This window comes from Pezoporus wallicus, unplaced genomic scaffold (genome assembly GCF_028554395.1).
Source record: "Pezoporus wallicus isolate ANWC-B61680 ecotype Strahan unplaced genomic scaffold, APGP_CSIRO_Pwel_v1 contig_4191, whole genome shotgun sequence".
Taxonomy (NCBI): domain Eukaryota; kingdom Metazoa; phylum Chordata; class Aves; order Psittaciformes; family Psittacidae; genus Pezoporus; species Pezoporus wallicus.
The window spans coordinates 5,509,773-5,527,616 of NW_026641383.1; the positions used below are offsets into that span (position 1 = coordinate 5,509,773).

At 41.4% G+C, this 17,844-nt stretch overlaps 1 protein-coding gene across 2 annotated transcripts in view; it reads right to left on the minus strand.

Moving 5' to 3' along the window:
- Window positions 1–16,464: 16,464 nt before the first annotated feature.
- Window positions 16,465–17,844, minus strand: part of SNAP25 (synaptosome associated protein 25) — a 67,390-nt gene continuing 66,010 nt past the window's right edge. For both annotated transcript variants that reach the window (XM_057423394.1, XM_057423395.1), the window contains exon 8: window positions 16,465–17,787. In XM_057423394.1, coding sequence (XP_057279377.1) covers window positions 17,719–17,787 — 69 coding nt within the window. In that variant the 3' untranslated portion in view covers window positions 16,465–17,718. The remainder of the gene's footprint in view (window positions 17,788–17,844) is intronic.

The following is a 17,844-nucleotide window of genomic DNA, read 5'->3' on the forward strand; positions in this document are numbered from 1 at the left end:
CAGCCTCTTTGCTTGCTGACAGGCTGTCCCTGCTGACACGTCTCAGTTCTCTTACAGCTAGCTGGGCTAGGAAACAGATAGCTTCCTATGGAAACAAATAGCTTCCTATGGAAACAATAAGCACTCGTACTCTCCAATTTCTTGCATGTTTTCTCTGGGCACTTCTCCTTCGCCAGTGGTCCCAGGGTGCCTTATCACTGGAGCCAGTCCAGTGCTTGGATTTCTTCTGTATTGCTGTATTGTGTCAGCAGAATTTCTTTGCAACAAAAACGAGGAATCTTAAGGGCAGAATTGACAGGGGCAAACTGTTTGACCAGCTTTGAGAATTTAACTCTCCAGTTTATAATCTGGTTGCTAAAAGAAAACATTCTGGGGACTAAAATGTATTTTTGTTACTAAAGTGTTCTTGTAATGAAAGTATGGGAGTTTTGCACAAAGAAGAGAAAAAGTAAAATGAAATACCAAAGTCCTTTTTGTTGTTGTTGTTTTAGTAGCGCAGAGCTGATAAATGTTTAACATGAAAGGAAATATAGATAAGATTAAAGTAATCATTAACTAAACCAGTTTCACTGCCGGAACTTGATTGAATCCATTTGAGATGATTGCTTCATGATATCTTCCTTTTCAGAGTGTGTTTTAGGTTAAGATACAATTAAACACTACTCAGTCACCCAAGGATATGAAGAAAATAGGATTACTGCAGGAGTTCTGAGGAAAAGAATTGGTGCTCTGTAATTTGACTGTTTAGACACTTGAAATTGGCTCATTAAGGGTTACTCAATTAAAGTGAGTAGTGAGTGGCTGCCTTAAGTTATGATACAGCAATTACAAGGATTAATTTTTTTAAAGATATTTCATAGGTATGTTTGAAGTTAATGGGAAGTTTCGGCATAATTTTATGCGGGAATAAAAGAAACAGAGATTGCAAGGCACAGAATTGCCTTAGTTTTGCTGTTCACAGGACTCCTTAGGGTGCTCGGTCCGGTAGTTAAGAGATTTCTAGGCTTAGCAAGCAAAGCAAGGATGGTTTTGTTCTCTGGAGACAATTTACCAAAATCATTTGTGCCACAGTCTATGCTATTAACTTTCATTGTGCTCTTCCATCTCAAAACAACAAATAAGACAAGCAAGCACTCTTACAAACACAGAGGGAATTCTTTGTTCATGCTGCTATGCACAAAGCCCCAAAACCTCCTTGGCTGACATCCCCAGGAGCACAAAGACTCATGGGCAATCACAGAATAAATTGCCAGGATTTCTGGCCCATTGATTTGTTGAAGTGGCTGTTGAGTCTTTATTCCTTACAACGGGTTAGCTGTACTGCTTCTGCTTTCTATCCAGATTAAGCTTTTCAAGTGAGATTGTACAAAATACTCTCCTTTGTCAGTGACCTTGTGAATTTAGGCACACATTTTTATATCCTACAGTTTCTTCACTATAGAGACTAAGGTGTTCTTTCTGGATTTCAGCACTTTGGTAGTTCTTATCTCGAATCCCGAGTCAGTGTCCTCCTTTTCCTCCTTGCATTATTCTGACTTTGTGAAAGACGTTCAGCAGTATAGAAAGCCTGAAAAAAGTTGTTAGAGCTCTTTGAAGATCTGATTCCATTTGTCCCAGTGGTGGATTGACTATTATTAGTCCAAGCCCTGTTGTACTGATCTTTATGTCCCTTGATCTTTTTCGGGAACTGCTTCAAGTGGTGTTCAGTCTATCTGGATTCTTGGATGCCCATGGTGCGCATATATTGTTGCTCCTAGGAAGGCTGCCTCTGAACCGTTGTAGTGGCAAACGCAGCAGAAAGTTGCTGGAAAAGGGCAATAGCACACTGGCAGTTTTTGTTTCATACACAGCAACATTTGAGGCAGGAAACAACTTTCCACAGCTGGAAATGGTGGAGCTTGGGCCACCAGAAGGACTCTGGACGTAAGACTGCCCAAGACAGGGGTAGGACAGGGGATGAAGACTGAGATCTGTATCAGAGAACTGGGAAATCTGTGAGTTTGGATAAGAGATTTTTACTGTTCTTTGGGAAATAAATTACATAAGGAAACTTCCTTTTGGAATCAAACAAAAATACCATAGTTGCTGGGGTTAAAAAACAAAAAATAGACATGGTTGATTAAATGATAAAAGCTAATGGTAAAGATCCAGACCACCTTCCAAGAAGTAACAAGTGAACTAATTCGGGTTCTTTCCTTCTAGAAGGGTTCACTCTGTTTCAGTCAGACCGCTTCGCTTAAGCCTTGTTTCATCTTGTACTGTCAGTTTGCATAACATCAGCCAAACATATTCCTGGGAAGTCATCCACTCTAATGGCCTTCCTAATTATTATGTTTTAATATACTTTCATACATGTGCATGCATATAAATGATTTTCGCTTGGAGCTCTAGTCAAGAGAAGCTGCCATCATGAAGTGTTAATCTCAAATTGAGTCCAAATCGTCTCTACAGAAGTACAGCGGAAAACCAAATAAGTACTGTTTTGTTAATCTGCTCAAAAATGTGCTATTATTTCTGACATATTTGGATCATAAATAAGTCCTATCTCTTCTTTCACATGTGTGCTTGTGCTGCTAATAGAATTATACTGAGGCTATTTTATGTGTAACAGAGGGCAAATGCAATCATCGTATGGGAAGAAACATGTCCCAGGCCCATTGTTTTGGGATAATCTGTAACCTTAATTTCTAATAAGATACTCTTACATTCATGCCCATTTACTGCTCTTGAGTGTCATCTCGGGGTTTAGAGTGTGCATAAACACCCATAAGCAGTTCCACCCTTTGACAGCAGGAGTTTTACTGTATATCTGGTTGATTCCTCATAAATCATGGTGCAAGTGTCCACTTTTCTTGTTTAGGAAGACTGGAGTACTCCTCTGCTGCAGTGTCAAATAATCAGATATAATGCTTTAACTTGGCAGGTACAAACTGTAACTCTTGACATTTCTGGCTTAAAGCAGTGGAAATGGGCATAACTGCTCTTCCTACAGAACTTTCATGAGCTTGGCTTCTTCCTGCAGTTACAAACACTTGGAGTCCCGTTTTCATTTTAGAGTAAAACAAAATCCATGTGCACTGATTGCAGCAAAGAGAGAAGCTTAAAAATGTGAACTTGACAGTTTCCAAATAGATGAAAAACTGCAATTATAAAGCCAATGCTTTGGTTTACCTTATTATAAAGCAGGGAGGAGGCACTGGAGGGAGTTTAAAGGTTTGACATGACTAATATTGGGTTTTAAAATGGGGTTTAGATTAGCGTATGTGCTAGGGGACTCTTATGGAGAGTCATGATGAGTTTTGTCCCAGAGGTGCATAAGGAGCAGATTTGCTTTCCCCACTGATGTGCATAGTGAGACATACTTTCCCATAGCACATTTGGTCACGGCTATTCGCTCAGTAGCTGCTGGGGGGGGGTATTAATCTTTTTCCACCCCCAGCCCTTGCACTTTACAACTTTCCCTGTCCATTGCAGCCTGAGGAACCGGACAAGCCACCTTTCTTCTTCCATGAGGGCAGTGAGTGCTGTTCTTCCTGGAAGCTGTAGGAAGCCAAAGGAACAGCCTGTTCTCCTCCACGGTAGTGTTATATAAATAATGGGCTCCTGAGACCTCTGCCATCTCTGCAGTGAGAGGGCAATCTGCCTGACAAGCAGCCAAAGCAATAACCAGGAGGTATGGGGGAGCAGAGGACCCTGCTGTTTTGGAGGGGATGGCAAATACCAATGTTACCCTGATGCTGTCAGACTAGATCTCTGTTTTTGTTAAGGCCTCATCAAATGACAGGTAAACACTAATTTGGCAGCGAACAAAGTAGATTCCCTCATAGTGTTTCACTTTTTCTTTTTGACATGAGATTAAAAGCAGAAGAAGGGAGAAGGAAACCAGCCAGATCTCAGTAGTTGTCCACTGCCAATCCTTGCTGCTTTTCCACATTATCTGTGCAGCAAGGATAGAAAACAAAACACAGGATGGGTATTTAAATCTCTGCTGGTTTTGGGTGGGGGGCTTGTTTGGGGCTTTTTATTTTGGGGGAGAAGTTGCTGGTTGTGGAAGGCATAAATGGGTCATGTAGCTGCTGCATCTCAAAAATAAAACCATTGGCAGGCTTCCCTGCCTGCAATGTAGTGTGCTGAATTTCAATGAAAACCACCCAAATGTACAGAGCTCATAGGCAGCTCAGAATGCTGCAATATAAAACGCTGCAGCGTACATTTCTAGGCAGCTTCCGTGCCATTTGATTTGCTTGTTTGTAAATCTTTTCCCAATCAAAGTAGTATTATTTTTGTTTTCAGGCGAATAGCTGCATTCTGAACCGAGCAGCATTAATAATGCTCTCAATTTCCTCTTCCGTACCCATACAGGGGATGGCTGTTTCTCTGAAAATATTAAATAGATTCTTCTGAAAGCAGTCAAGCTAACAGGCAAAAAGCAAATCCAGGAGGGGGAATGGAAAAATCTAGTTTGTCACAATTTATTTTAACAGACAGATAGGAAGACTTTGTGTTGTCCCTTTGAGTTTTTTGGGGATTTTTTTGGTGGTGCTTTGCATATCCCAATGCTTTACTATGCCAGATGTGAGTAGCAATATAGGGTTATCAGATTATTGATAATACCTCCTGGCTGGTTAACAACTGCCTTGTTGGAATTGTTCTCCATGCTAGTTTGCCATTAGCTCGTTTCTAGTATGTCATGCTTCTATCACAGTACTGTGCGAGGTAATGGGTATAAACATGCTGCAAAGTGTATGTGGCCTGGTTTAACTCATCAGCTGGGCGTGGGTGAAATCTCTCTCTTGGGCTCTCCACTGATATCTCCTATTAGCCCAAAGTGCAGACTGAACAAAGCAAGCACCAAGTCTTCATTTCTGTGTTCTTCCCACCGACCTCAGACTTTTTGGCTGTTCTTCATCCCCAAACCACTCTTACCTGAACAACCAGCATTAGTACTAGATTGTATAATGTGAAGGAAAAGAAGAGTGATGTGTGGCAGTTGAGTATCAGACTGTGTATCTCATCTAATAGCTGGATCTAAGTGCGGAAAGAGCAGGAAGAGGTTTGATTCTGGTGTGATCAGTAAATGAATTTCCTAGTTGAAAGTGTGCCTCCTTTTCACAGGAGGAATGACCCTCCAGAAGTGCTAGAACCATTTCAGTACATTCTCCTTAAGTCCTGCCTCTTATGTCTGGCAAACACACAGCAAGTTCTTACTTTCCCTGCTGCTGGATAGCACAGCAGCATCACAGAAGATGAAGTTGGGTGTCTATCTTCTCTCCTCTGACAACACATCATGCATGAGTGATATTCATGTGTTTTCAGTTCTGTGTCTCAGCCTAAATGCAGACAGTGGCAACCTAAAGTATAAGCTTTAGAGGATCTGATGGCTGTGGTTTGGCAAGATTATTTATGAGGTTGCTCATGAATGGACATCATGGTTGTGGTCAGCAACTGGGGAGCTCTCTCTGACTGGTCCATCTACCAAAACTGTCAGTGAAGGGAAGGGCTCTTCTCTGAATGCTTACATCTCATGATTTTACCTTCACTGGCTGTAGAGAGCATCCAGATGCCTTTGCCATTGTACCTAGTCACTGCAGACAAATTATTCATCGTACATTTTACATCAGTTAGCAGTTGCTTGTGCAGAGTTTGTCTGTGGTAAGAGATGTCTGATACCACTGAACTGCAGGGTCGCATTGTCCAGATATTAGCATTTTCATGTGTGATATCTAAAGGGGATGTTGACCACCTATCAACCTAAATTAGTCTCATTTCTGTTTGTTTTGAAAACACACAGTGTCCTGCCTTTCCTTCTTCCCCTGTATTTTTTCTTGCTGTCTGATGAATGTCCCTGTGCTAGTTGTCTAATTGGCAGCTGGCTTCATTTAAGTTGATAGAAGATCTAACTCTGAAGGGAGCGTGTTATCAAAATGCATGGACTAATCTTATTAGGTGAAAGCATTTTTGTTTAAATGGAAAATGATTAGACCATATCGTCAGTATCTCTTCAAGAGCGGTGATAGCTGACTTATATTATTTACTGAGTCATGTAACTGTGAACAGAGAGGCAAAGGAAAATGGTTTTCCCTAATTGTAAGTGATGAACTCTGTCTTGCTTCCCATGCTGAAAACGCTGTTTTGTGTGTTTCAAATATCATTGGAATAAGCAGTGATACAGTGCATGTTGGGAAGTATATGATATGAAATTTACACACACACACCCTTTTTTTCTTTATCCTCCCCCTGACTGAATCCACTCTGTTTTATTCCTGGCTGTGCCTGCAGCTCAAGTCATGTGGCAGTACATCTGCTTTACACCAACAGGACCATTTTACATAATTCATTATGTGCAAGCACGATGTCAGCTTCTAATCCGGGCTAATCCAGCACTTTTCTGAAGGGCTGCATTAACAAACCTTGCTTCAGCATTTTCAGCTCCGATCTGGAATGACTGCTGGCCCACTAGGCAGCGTGTGGTGCACTGAGGAGGTCAAGCCAGGGCATAAGCAGCCACCAGTCCCCATCCATCCCTGACTGCAGCCCTCCAGGGCAAGGCTGCGGCAGAAAGCCATGGGGAGCGCTGATGGACTTGCTCCTCAGCCTTCTGTCTGCAGAGGCTACAGCGGCACAAATAGGTACCTGAAAGCAAAGAGCTGATGTGCCAAGACAGGCAGAGCCCCTAGTCTGCATCAGGGACTTCCGAAACAAATCCTGATGGTCACATCTTGAAGGGGTTGCAGACTGTGGTGCGCAGGGTGTCCTTGCATCCCTGTATGGCCAAATCCAGTGCCTGTCCAGGCATCCTGTTTGTTTCCCTGAGCCGAGCAGAGGGCCGCAGTAATTTCTGACAGATGGAGGAGTTTAGGGATGTGTGAAGGATTTTGTCTGGTTTCTGATTTGGGGGTTTCTTTATACCTGTGCTGTCAGGAGATGCCCGCTGCTATCTGCAGAGAAGGAACTCTCCTAAAGGGAAGTGAACACCTCAACATATGCTTCTCATGTGGAAGCAGCAAGAGCTAAGAGCTCAGGCTGTACTCCCACAGAGATTGCTGAATTCCAGGCTGCTGCTTCAGAGCCTCTTCTTTCACTGTTACGGGTTTTAGCACAAACCTGTTCTCATTCTGAAGTTACCCTTAAGTCCTTATTCTGACTGTTTTTTTCCTTTCTACCAATGTGTATGGCCCTACTTGTCAGTTATAGGCTCCGTATATTTTGGCCCTGCCTGAAAGGAAAAATAAAGCTTATTGCTTTTAATTTTTCTTCTTTTGTCAGATACAGTTATTTAGGTCTGGTTTTTGTCCTGATACTGCTCTGATGGAGATCATGGTAGAATCCTGTGTCACCAGAGTCAAGAGAGCACAGCCTGGCATAAAGCTGTGCCAAGGATATGGAATAGGCTGCCCAAGGAAGTTGTGAATGCCCCATCGCTGGCAGTATTCAAGGCCAGGCTGGATGGGCTTGGAGCAACCTGCTCTAGTGGAAGGTGTCCCTGCCCATGGCAGGGAGTTGGAACTGGATGAGCTTTAGGTCCTTTGCAATTCAAACCAGTCTGTGGTTCTATTCTCTGATTCTATGCGCAGAAGCAACCACGACATTACATGTGTTGTCAGGAGCAACTCCAGGTCAATTTGGTGCATTTTTGAGTAGCATTTGGCCCAGAGCCATAGGGATCTCCTGAAGGTGTCCCCTGCCCAAGGGGACAAAAGTCCCTTGGAGTAAAACTAGGTGGAACTTCCCTAAGTGTTGCTGTTAGCATTCCTTACACCCATATGGTTGTGATATGCTGTAGCATGTGGGGGTCAACATCAGAAACTCTTTCACAGCTGAAGAGTTATGTGGTCTGTTTAACACTTAACTACCACTTGTACAGCTGCACTGATTTTAGTGGGGCTGCTGGAGACAGGGAGAAATGATCTCTCCTCATCTGAAGCATTTGCTCCAGATACCAGCAACAACAACCAGCCCAAACCCCAAGCCTGAGTTCATCTTCCCAGTTCTCTCCATGCTGTGCTGGGCAGAAGAGCAGCCGAGGCATTTGCGTATGCAAAAACACACTTCTGGGACTTCTCCCTGTGGGAAGCCATCGTTTCACAGAGGAATGATTTAAACAGCTGCAGTTTGTCTTGACAGTGTATTTTCTTTACTCTGACCTGCAAAATAACCTCCTTGCCAACGTTAGTCTCAGCTATGAGCATCAGGTGTTGCAGGTTACGCCTTTGCAGGTGTTGGGTGGTCCTTGAGATGATTGAAAAATGGAGGGACACTTTAGAAAAATTGTTCTTTTCCTGCCAAAAAAAATCAAAAAATTTGAATTGAAAAGAAAAAAAACAGCCAACCATCTAGTTCATTCAGAAACCAAGATAAAAATTACAACAGGAAAAGACAAACCCGGAGTAGTATTTGATCTGGAAATGCTGCCTTTTTGTTCCATGGAAGTTGCTGTCCGGGTCTTTTGCGCACAGTTTGGTTTTGGAGCTTTATTGGGGTTTGGGGTTTTGCCTTTGTGTGTGTGTGGATAGTTTTTGTTTGGTTTTGGCTTTTTTTTTTGCATTCCTCACACCACCACCACTTTCCCACTCCCTCTTCCCCCTCTCTGCAGGGATAATCTTCCTTTTAGTACTTCCTATTACTTACGACTGCACCAGCACTGTGTTATATCCCCTGTCAGCACTGAAATTCAGCTCAGGCAGAACAGAAAGTGGTGGTAGTTGTTGAGTTTTGCAATCACTAGACTTTGTTTTAGGCTTGTCTAAACAAAGCGTTGGGTTTTATTTGGGGTTTGTGTGTGGTTTTTGTTTTGTTAAATGGAGCAATGAAAATTCTTTCTGGGAAGGAACTTCTAAAAAGAACGCTCAGAAGACTTCATTTCTTTAGTGTATAAATAGATTTAATGTGGCTGTTCATTTAAATAAGTAGAAAGAGATGTTATAGAAAGTGTTTCCCATGGCATGGGGGGGGGAATATCTGTGGGGTTATTCTGCCAGAGATGGGCCAAGCCCAAAGGCTATACCAGACCCAAGAGGTTTGGGGGTTTTGAGTTACCTCTTAAGTGTTCAGTTCAGGCTGAAGTTCTGCCAGCTGCTCCTCAGTGGAGGGATGGGACAAGGCTTGCTTGGAGCTGTCCCTTCCTCACCTTGTTTTCTGCTTTTATGTTTCCATTGCCTCAGTTATTAGCATTTCCTATGTCTGTGTGACTCGCAGGCAGCAAGCCAGTGTCCTTGTACATCATGCAACCAGTTGTTTGTACATTCCCATCATATGTGATTCTTGTAAATCCCATGATTTGGGGAGCTTTGCGTATCCCCACCTTCATGAAAAGCTGATTGTATGACAATTTTGTACCACGTATAAAGTGGATTCTTAATTCTAGTGAGTTTAGACAAGACCAAGTTTTGTGTTTGAGGCAATGTGTATGTCATAGACCTGCATCTTCTTTGTCAGATTAATTTTACTATCACCTGTGTCACTTCATTGGCTAAAGTCATGCATCCCACTTGGTTTCCCTTTAAGTAAAATCAGAGTGAGAAATGCAGTTTCAGAGCTCAGATTCAAGCTAACTGGTTTGCTCTGCTGGCTCAGGTTTCAGTATCTGACTAGCAGTTGCTGTCAGAAGACTCGGGAAATAGCGGAGAACAAACGTTCTGCTTAGTGCTCTCTCATGAATTCATAAGCCCCATAAAATCTCTACTCCTGACACCCTCATCTTGCATTTTCTCTACCTTTAAAGGATTTTCTGTATCTCAAAGCATTTGCAGAAGTAATGTTGAAATTAAGTTACACCATTTCCTACCTCTCGTGTTGTGCAGAGCTTAGGGAGTTTGTCTAAGGCAAGACCTATCAAGCTGAGCATTTCCAAGCAGCACTGTCTGGGGGCTGGCAAGAGGTAAAGAACACCTCATAGATTTCTCTGGTGTCTTAAACCCACTCATCATTTCTCATGTTTTTTCTTAGTATTTTGTTGGACTGGAACTCTAAATGACTAATAACATGCTCAGTTGGTTTGGACAGTTAAATAAGAGGTGAACATCAAAGCTGGTACACAGCATATGTCTGTTGCTCCTTTAATAATGATCTCAATTCTCAGTAGCTGTTCTCGCCTTTAAAACTCTGCAGAAACCTCCTGTATGTGTTGGACCATCAGTTGCAGGTGGATTTTGATTAGCGTAGGAGGATGACTTGCATCTTTGCAGAGTCTCTAGGTAGCCATGAAAAACCAGAACCGTGTTCATGTGGATTTCAGCGCTGTCGACACATTTGCTAGCTAGACTCAACTAAGATGAGCCTTTATCAGTACAGATGACTGAATGAAGACAGCCCTATGCCACTTCAGTTTCTCCCTCCAACATATGGGTATTGGCTTTTGAGCAAACTGCCTTTTGTGTAACTCCGCTTTGCCTGCCTTCTCAGCTTCGGCTGTAAGCTTGGGGCAGCAATGGGCTGTGTGTGCCTCTACCAAAGGGATGCTGACCTCAGTAGGAGCTTGGAGGTGTTGCTGTGACACAACTGCTGTTGGTGCAGCAGATTTGATGGGCAAGGAGAACATCTGGCTGGCATCTAATGCAGAACAACTCAGACTTTTTCCTGCAGTAAACCACTACTGACTTCAGTTGAACTAAGGTTCTCCTGACTGGCTTTAACAGGAGTATTTTAAAGGGAGTTACAAGCAAATATTTTGAATAAATACCAAGATACTTAGGTAGAGTTTTCTCCCTCCCCCTTATTGCTTGTCTTGGTTTAACTTCTACTGTTGAGCATAGTCAGAACTATTATAATTTCATGATGCAGCAATATACAGTCAATAGGTTTCCAACTCGGTATCAGTCGAGCCCTTAACCTTACTCATGTCTTTGCTCACTCAAGTAACTGCTCATGTTTACAGTGGGCTCTAGTATCAAGTCCTTACTATCTCTTTACTTTCTGTGCCTTTAAATGAGGTCATTACAGAGCAGAACACTAATTGGCTGGAGTTCCCACTGTGTCCTCACATCCACCACAGCAGCTCTGCTTCGCAGCATGCATTTTATTGTGTCCATTTCAGCTTTGACTTCTGGACCTCTGCACCCTCCTCTGGCCTCAGTCATTTGCCCTCCTCCAGCTCCAGTGTGTTTAGAGGTTTAAAACCTAATTATACTTTAGTTGGAAGGCAAACAGGCTTTCTCTCTTCTTCACCTCAAGACCCAGGAGGAGTCAATGAATGTGAGTTGACGTCTAAGGGTAAGGCTCTAAGGATCGCCCCAAAGAAGCAGCAGTTCATTAATTTTTACGTTTCTGGTTAGTTTCCCCTCATATCCTAATTTAATCCAAGAAACACAAATGTGCAGTGGACACTGAAAATATGATTTATAAGGGCTTAAGGCTGAATCAGAATTGTAGCTATTCTCTCTTAAAAATTGACTTTTCAGCATGTGTTTTTAAACTGACTCTAGAGTCACCAGGGCTTTCAGGGGTCCTGCAGAACATCAAAAGTGGTTCATAAAATACTGTCATCAGCTGGATTTATTATTGTAGATACAGTAAAGTCTGAGAGTGCCGCGCACTGAAGTCAAAAGAGGTAAAGTTTCTCAAAAGATACTTTGCTCCTGTTTGCATAGTGGTGGGTTTGGTGCCCAGCAATGCTCTTAGTGCAGCGGGATTTATGCGTGTTCATGCTTTTGGAGGTCTAACCAACCCCCAGCCAATATGGAAAAGAATCATTTTGTTCCTTTTAATGAACTTTTGAGCAGAATTTAGATGGAAAACCTACTGTGCTGTCAGTGGAACTTACAGCTGCCTGTGTTTAAGTTAACACTTGGCAAATTAACTTAGAACTGCCTATAGTGAAGCTTACTAAACCATTTCTGATGCAGTATTCGATTTTCTTATGTCAGCTTGAGCTGTTCTGGATTTGGGGTTAAATAACCCAGCACTGGATAGTTATCGTAGGTGGGGTGAGGCAAATCTGCTTCCTTTAGCTGCTTTTTAAACACATAAATTGTACAAATTCAGTAAAAAAAAACCCAAGCCAAACAAAAAAAAACAAAGCAAAATCTTGATAGTTTTAATGAATGCAATTTGGGGAAGAAGGGAAATAGAGATGGAGAGGCACAAGCATTTTGCCTTCTGAGACTGCCAGGGCTGAGCAAGGCTTTCTTGCAGGCTTCCCTCTGGGTGATGCTGGATGGTGCTCTGCTGTGCAGTGTAAAGCAGGAGGATGTTTGTTCCTTTGTTTCTTCTCTTGCTGAAGCGGTGAAGGAAAGACCCTGACTGAAAGCCCAGGGGTGGAAGAACGTGCAGGGATCTGAAGCAAGTGAAATGAGGGACAGGACTGAAAGTAGGCTTATTCAGCACAAGAAAAATGGGAAGGGAACAAGCAGTTGGTAGGCGCTAAGGGATGCGGGAGGGAGCGAGGAGAGAAGCCAGGGGAGAAGGGGACAGAGGTGCAGAGTAGGAGCTGTGTGAAGGGAGCTGTGGTTTGGTAGGTGTGGAGAAAAGACAGTTCAAGGCTGGGACTCCCCCACGAAAGACCTCCCTCAGCACTGTTTTAACCAAGGCAATAACTGATATACTATGTATTATATTGTATAATTATCATAATTTTATATATATCATGATATATATATTATGAGGTATAACTGAATACCCTAGTTGCTATTTTTCACTTTGAGCAAGCATCTGTGAAGCCTACCAGGCAAATGAGCACCCCTTCCATCTGCTACCACTGCTTGACCAAACTGTTTAGCCTGTTACGTGCAGTTTTTGCATGGGCAGCAGTGATCTCGGAATAGATCCTGAATGTGTGGGAATCAGCAAGGTCCTACATAGTGATTTGATTTCCCTCACCACCATCTTGTGTGGGTTTGGTTTTTGATTATCTTCTTTTCGGAGGGGGGTGGTACTTACGAAATAGAATTCAAAACTAAACACGTTTAAACTCTTTGGTATTCTACAACACAAACATAATCCCTCTGGATACTTCTACAGAGAGGATCCAATGCTACTTGGCAAGTGCTATGTAAATACAACAGCTAGAACCTGCCCCCCTTCATCCCTATCGAACCAGCCCAACGCCCTAATGTCTCAGCAGGGTTTATCTCCCATGTCTGTATTTCTTGTAGCTATTTGCAGGTTCAGAAATACTCGATGTTCTACTGGCTTCCAAACAAACATTCCTCATCTTTCTCTAGAAAGGCAACAAAATGGCTCAGAAGACAGCAGTCACAGCCTACACACCTACGCCCACAGGCGCACACTGCAGCAGTGCATATACTTAAGCTGTCTCTAACACACGTAATTTTACTTATTACTAAGTACTCCTCTCTTCCCCCTTCAATGCCTTGAAAATAAAAGATTTGGATGTGCATGTGCACACACAGGAGAAGAAAGAAGGAGGTAAGAAAGTGTGGGAATAGGTTTGTCTGCCTCTAGATCCCTCAAATAAAAGTATTGAGCAATCTCCCCAGGTTCAGGTCCAAATCCAAAGCCTGTGGAGGTCACCAGTTACTAGTGAGGCACGTAGAGTATTTTGGAGGATAACTGTTATCTATAGTTCTACATTTGAAGTGTATCTGTAATAAGGGTGTCACATCACACAAGCATCTCACTTTACAGTTTGCCATGAAAACTCTGGCATATTTAGACATAAGGAAAAAGGTGGCACATAAGAAAAGACACTGGCACAGGGTGCCCAGAGAAGCTGTGGCTGCCCCATCCCTGGGAGTGCTCAAGGCCAGGTTGGATGGGGCTTGGAGCAGCCTGCTCTAGTGGAAGGTGCTCCTGGCCGGGGCAAGGGGTTGGAACTGGTTGATCTTTAGGGTCCCTCCCAACCCAAAACATTCTATGATCATATTGTATTTAAGCCACATTAGCTAATAAAATTTACACTTAAAAAAAACCAAACCCCCCATCACCATTTTTAGTTACCGTTTTCTGTTATATACAGTAATACCATCAAATCTGCATGAAATTTTAATCATTTGTTTTTCACTTTGTACCTTTACATCAAGCCCATTTGTCTTTCATAACATGTGCTCCAGCAAGCTAAAAAGTGCCTCATGTGATCAATGGCACAAGCCTCTCTCTTGCACTTCTTGCATTGTGTCAGTCTGGAAAGCTGTAATGCTCTTTTGAGCTTAGAAGCCATGTGTTTATGCTGGGGTTGGGAATCATTCACATCCTAAAAGTTTTAAGGTTTCTTTGAGATAAGCCACCTTCATTTTTATTTAGCTTTTGCAGTTTTCTCCCTTAGTTTCTCACTGCTGAAATCAGGTCAGGTATTTAATGAAGGTCATTTTTCTTTGCATGAGATATTACATTACTTACAGATTTTGTTCTGTTGAGAAATAACACTGAAATATACTCCTTTGGGATTACTTTGGTATTTCCATTTCCAGCCTAGACGAGGAAGCAAAAGAATGCATGGTATGAAAGAAGTCATTAATTGTGGCTTTGTAGAGCTCAGCAGAAGTTTGTCTCTTAGTTGGACTTCAGTTTTTAAGCAAAATCTGAAGTAATCTGGATGGGTTGTTTGTTCAGCTGTGTCACTTGAAAACATGAAAAACCTTTTCCCTGTGACCACCTTAAACCCACACCAGTGTGAGGACCTTGCCATGCTAAAAACTTGATGAAATTGCCTTGAAAGTCTAGAAATGAGTGATATTTCATGAAGCTTTGCCTCTGAGCACCCTCTTTTTTTATTCTTTTCTTTCTTTTCTCTCAAATCTGGATTTCCAGATGGCACTGGTACAGAGACAAAAGAAATTACTGATTAGAAAATATAGCGTGGTCAAAGGGAAATTTCTTAGCAGAAAAGAAAAGGCTTTGCCTTGAGAAAAATCTAGAGATTTCTTTGTTGTTTCCATGATCAATGTGACCGCTTTATCTTGTGGGAGTTGTAATTCCAGCTCCTTTCCTGTTTCCCTTTCCTCCTAGTGAGCGTTGCCCCTCAAGCAGGTAACTGTGCACTGTGCATGTTTGGCCTCAGGGAAAGTACAGTTTGTCATGGGAAACAGGGGCTGACCAGAGGAGGGGTGAGGGGAAGAGAAATGCCACAATTGAGGCAATGTTCAGTTCAAAATGTCTTATTTCTTTTTCCTATTGAGTCAGCTGCCACACGAGGGATTTGGTGTGTGCAACACTTAACAATCAGAAGTGGATTGTTCTAATAACAAACTGCGTGAGATTGAGCCTTTCTTCAAATTATTCCAAGAATAATGAATCCTACAAAAGTCAATTCCCAAAACTATCAGAGAAATGCAATGTATTAAACTTACTGACTTGAGTCATTCTCAGCCAGCTCCTAAGAGATCCTGTTGCAGTGGGGGAGAATACAAAGACAAATACAATGAAGCACTTCGAGATTTCTATCCTTTAAAACTTCCATTTGGCAGAAAGTTCCAATACTTTGGGTTTTGATCTTTGTTCAAGACAAAAAACAGATGTCAAAACACAGTGACTTCCTTCACATCAACAGCTTAAGTTTCTGATAGCTTTAAAGGCTTTTGGAAGTATGATCTTCTTCAGACAGGATACATTCTTGTCAAGCAGATGAAAATAACACCTCTATTGATATCTTCATTACTTTTCTACATATTTCTTGCCCTTCTCAATTATCCTTGTATTTTTATTATCCATGTTTTCCAGTGCAATTGCTGCTTTCCTTCAGTAGGCTTTGACGTTGCCAAATGATAGTGCTGTCACAAATACTACAATCCCTGAGCAAACAGGATTGGAAATGGTCAGCAGATTAAAAACGTTTGCTTTAAGTTTACTCTTTGGTTCAAAGGAGTGGGGGAAACCATTTGCATAAATGAATTTTTAATAGATATTAAAAATAAAAAGCTGCTACCGAAAATACAGCTTGTCTGCATTATCATGCGATTTTAATTATGCAAGCATTTATGTTCTTCGTGTATTTTGACTTGGGGCCATGTGAGACACATGAGTGAACCTTCACTCACGCACAGTTAATTATAATTTGTCCATATAGGGGGGGAAAAAAAAAACCTTGGGTAAATATGATAACACTTTCAAGTGGCAGCAAACACTAGTTGTTGTTAGTCATTTGAGGAAACTATTCTTAGCAGACTATACAAACTCTGGAGATCAAAGTGTTCCCTAAAAAGAGGTGTATTAGCATGTGGCTAGATCCACTACAGAACAGATTTTATTGACTGTGGAACTGTATCTTTCTGTACGGTAACGTTCATTTCGTTTTTTCTTTCCCTAGAACAAGAGAGTATATTTTGATTCAGTGTTTGGCAATCCAAGCCAGGTTATTCAGAACAGCATTCACTTGGAATGTACTGAGTGTAAAATGCTATTTTTAGAGTAGTTGCTTCTATACAGCATCGCAAACAGAAATTGTCAGTTCCCCACGTAATACAGACCCAGTTTATAGAGTCTTTAGACTTTGCACTTCTTCTTTCCAGGTAGATGGCAAATAACTGGTTGTCACTGACACGAAGGGCAACAAATGGATGAAGGAAGCATGGATTCTGAGATCTATAGTTTTTAATAATTTTTAAACTAACTACAAAATGTCAATCACTTCACAAACTGACAGGAGACAGAAGGAATTTCATATTACATGCTGTAAATGATATTTATCTCACAGTTTATCTAGAGTTCATTCATTTAGGTTTTTTTTTTTAGTTAGTTTTTCATTGTCAGCTACTAAACATCTCAGCGATTTGGTGTGCATAGCTCTAGGTAAGCAACAGAGAACTGTACCGATAACAAACCACATGGGGATAGCGACTAGTAAGAGAGAGCCTTATAAAAATTACATTTCTTTGCACCATTTCATATGGTAGTCGTTTCCTCCAAAAGATAGTCTTCAAAAGCAGCAGACAAACCCAATATATTACACTTATTTCTTTTTGTCTTTGACATATTTTCAGCCAAGCTTTTATTTTGCTGGCAATGGCTAAATGGTGAGTGCCAAATCCCTCTTTTTTTATATATAATTAAAAAATAATGATCATGATTAATAACTATATATATATCAACAAGAAAAAAGTGGCACAACTGCAAACTTGCTGGTATAACATATTCCCAAAAGAGTCCGAATACTGAGCATGCTTTTGTTGTCATTGTTGGTGTGCTACTGCCATGGGAAAATTCTTGTTTAAGTAGGAGTCTAAAAGTCTATTTATTCCTCATGCATAAATGCATAAATCACATCACTTTTTAGTGCAATGCTTGTTATAGTAATATAATTCCACATTGTCTAATCATGAAATCATAACAACAGATAATGGCAATGAAGAACTGAAGACAGCAGGTTTTAAGTGCTTAAACATCATGATACCCAAAGACAGGAGCACGGCAGTAGCTCTGTGGAATGTCACAGTTTTACAAGAACAATACTGTATATTTAAAGGTTAACAGCACGTTTAGCATTCCAACAGTGTTGTCATTCAGCAAACATCATTTAAAAAAATATATGAGGAGAGGGGGGGAAAGGAAAGGAATCTGAAACGGAAACAAGGAAAGGAAAAATCCCAGAAAACATCATAGTGAGCTATAGCCATCAAATCAGCACTATGTACAACCTTTGGAAAGAAATATATCTAGAAAAAAATAATTACAAGTATCATTTTTGGAAAGCTGACAAACTACACAGGACAACATTTACAATGGGGCTGATATGTGCATGTGTGCAAACCTAGTAGATAAATACCATGATAAAAGCATGAAGGTACTGCCTTGTTGGACAGCGTTAAAAGGAAATGCACTTCACTGCATTTAACCACTGCCCAGCATCTTTGTTGCACGCTGGTTGGCTTCATCAATCCTGGTTTTGTTGGAATCAGCCTAGGGAAACACAAAGGAAATAAATAGATGAATACAGGGCAGAAAAAAGAGCATTTA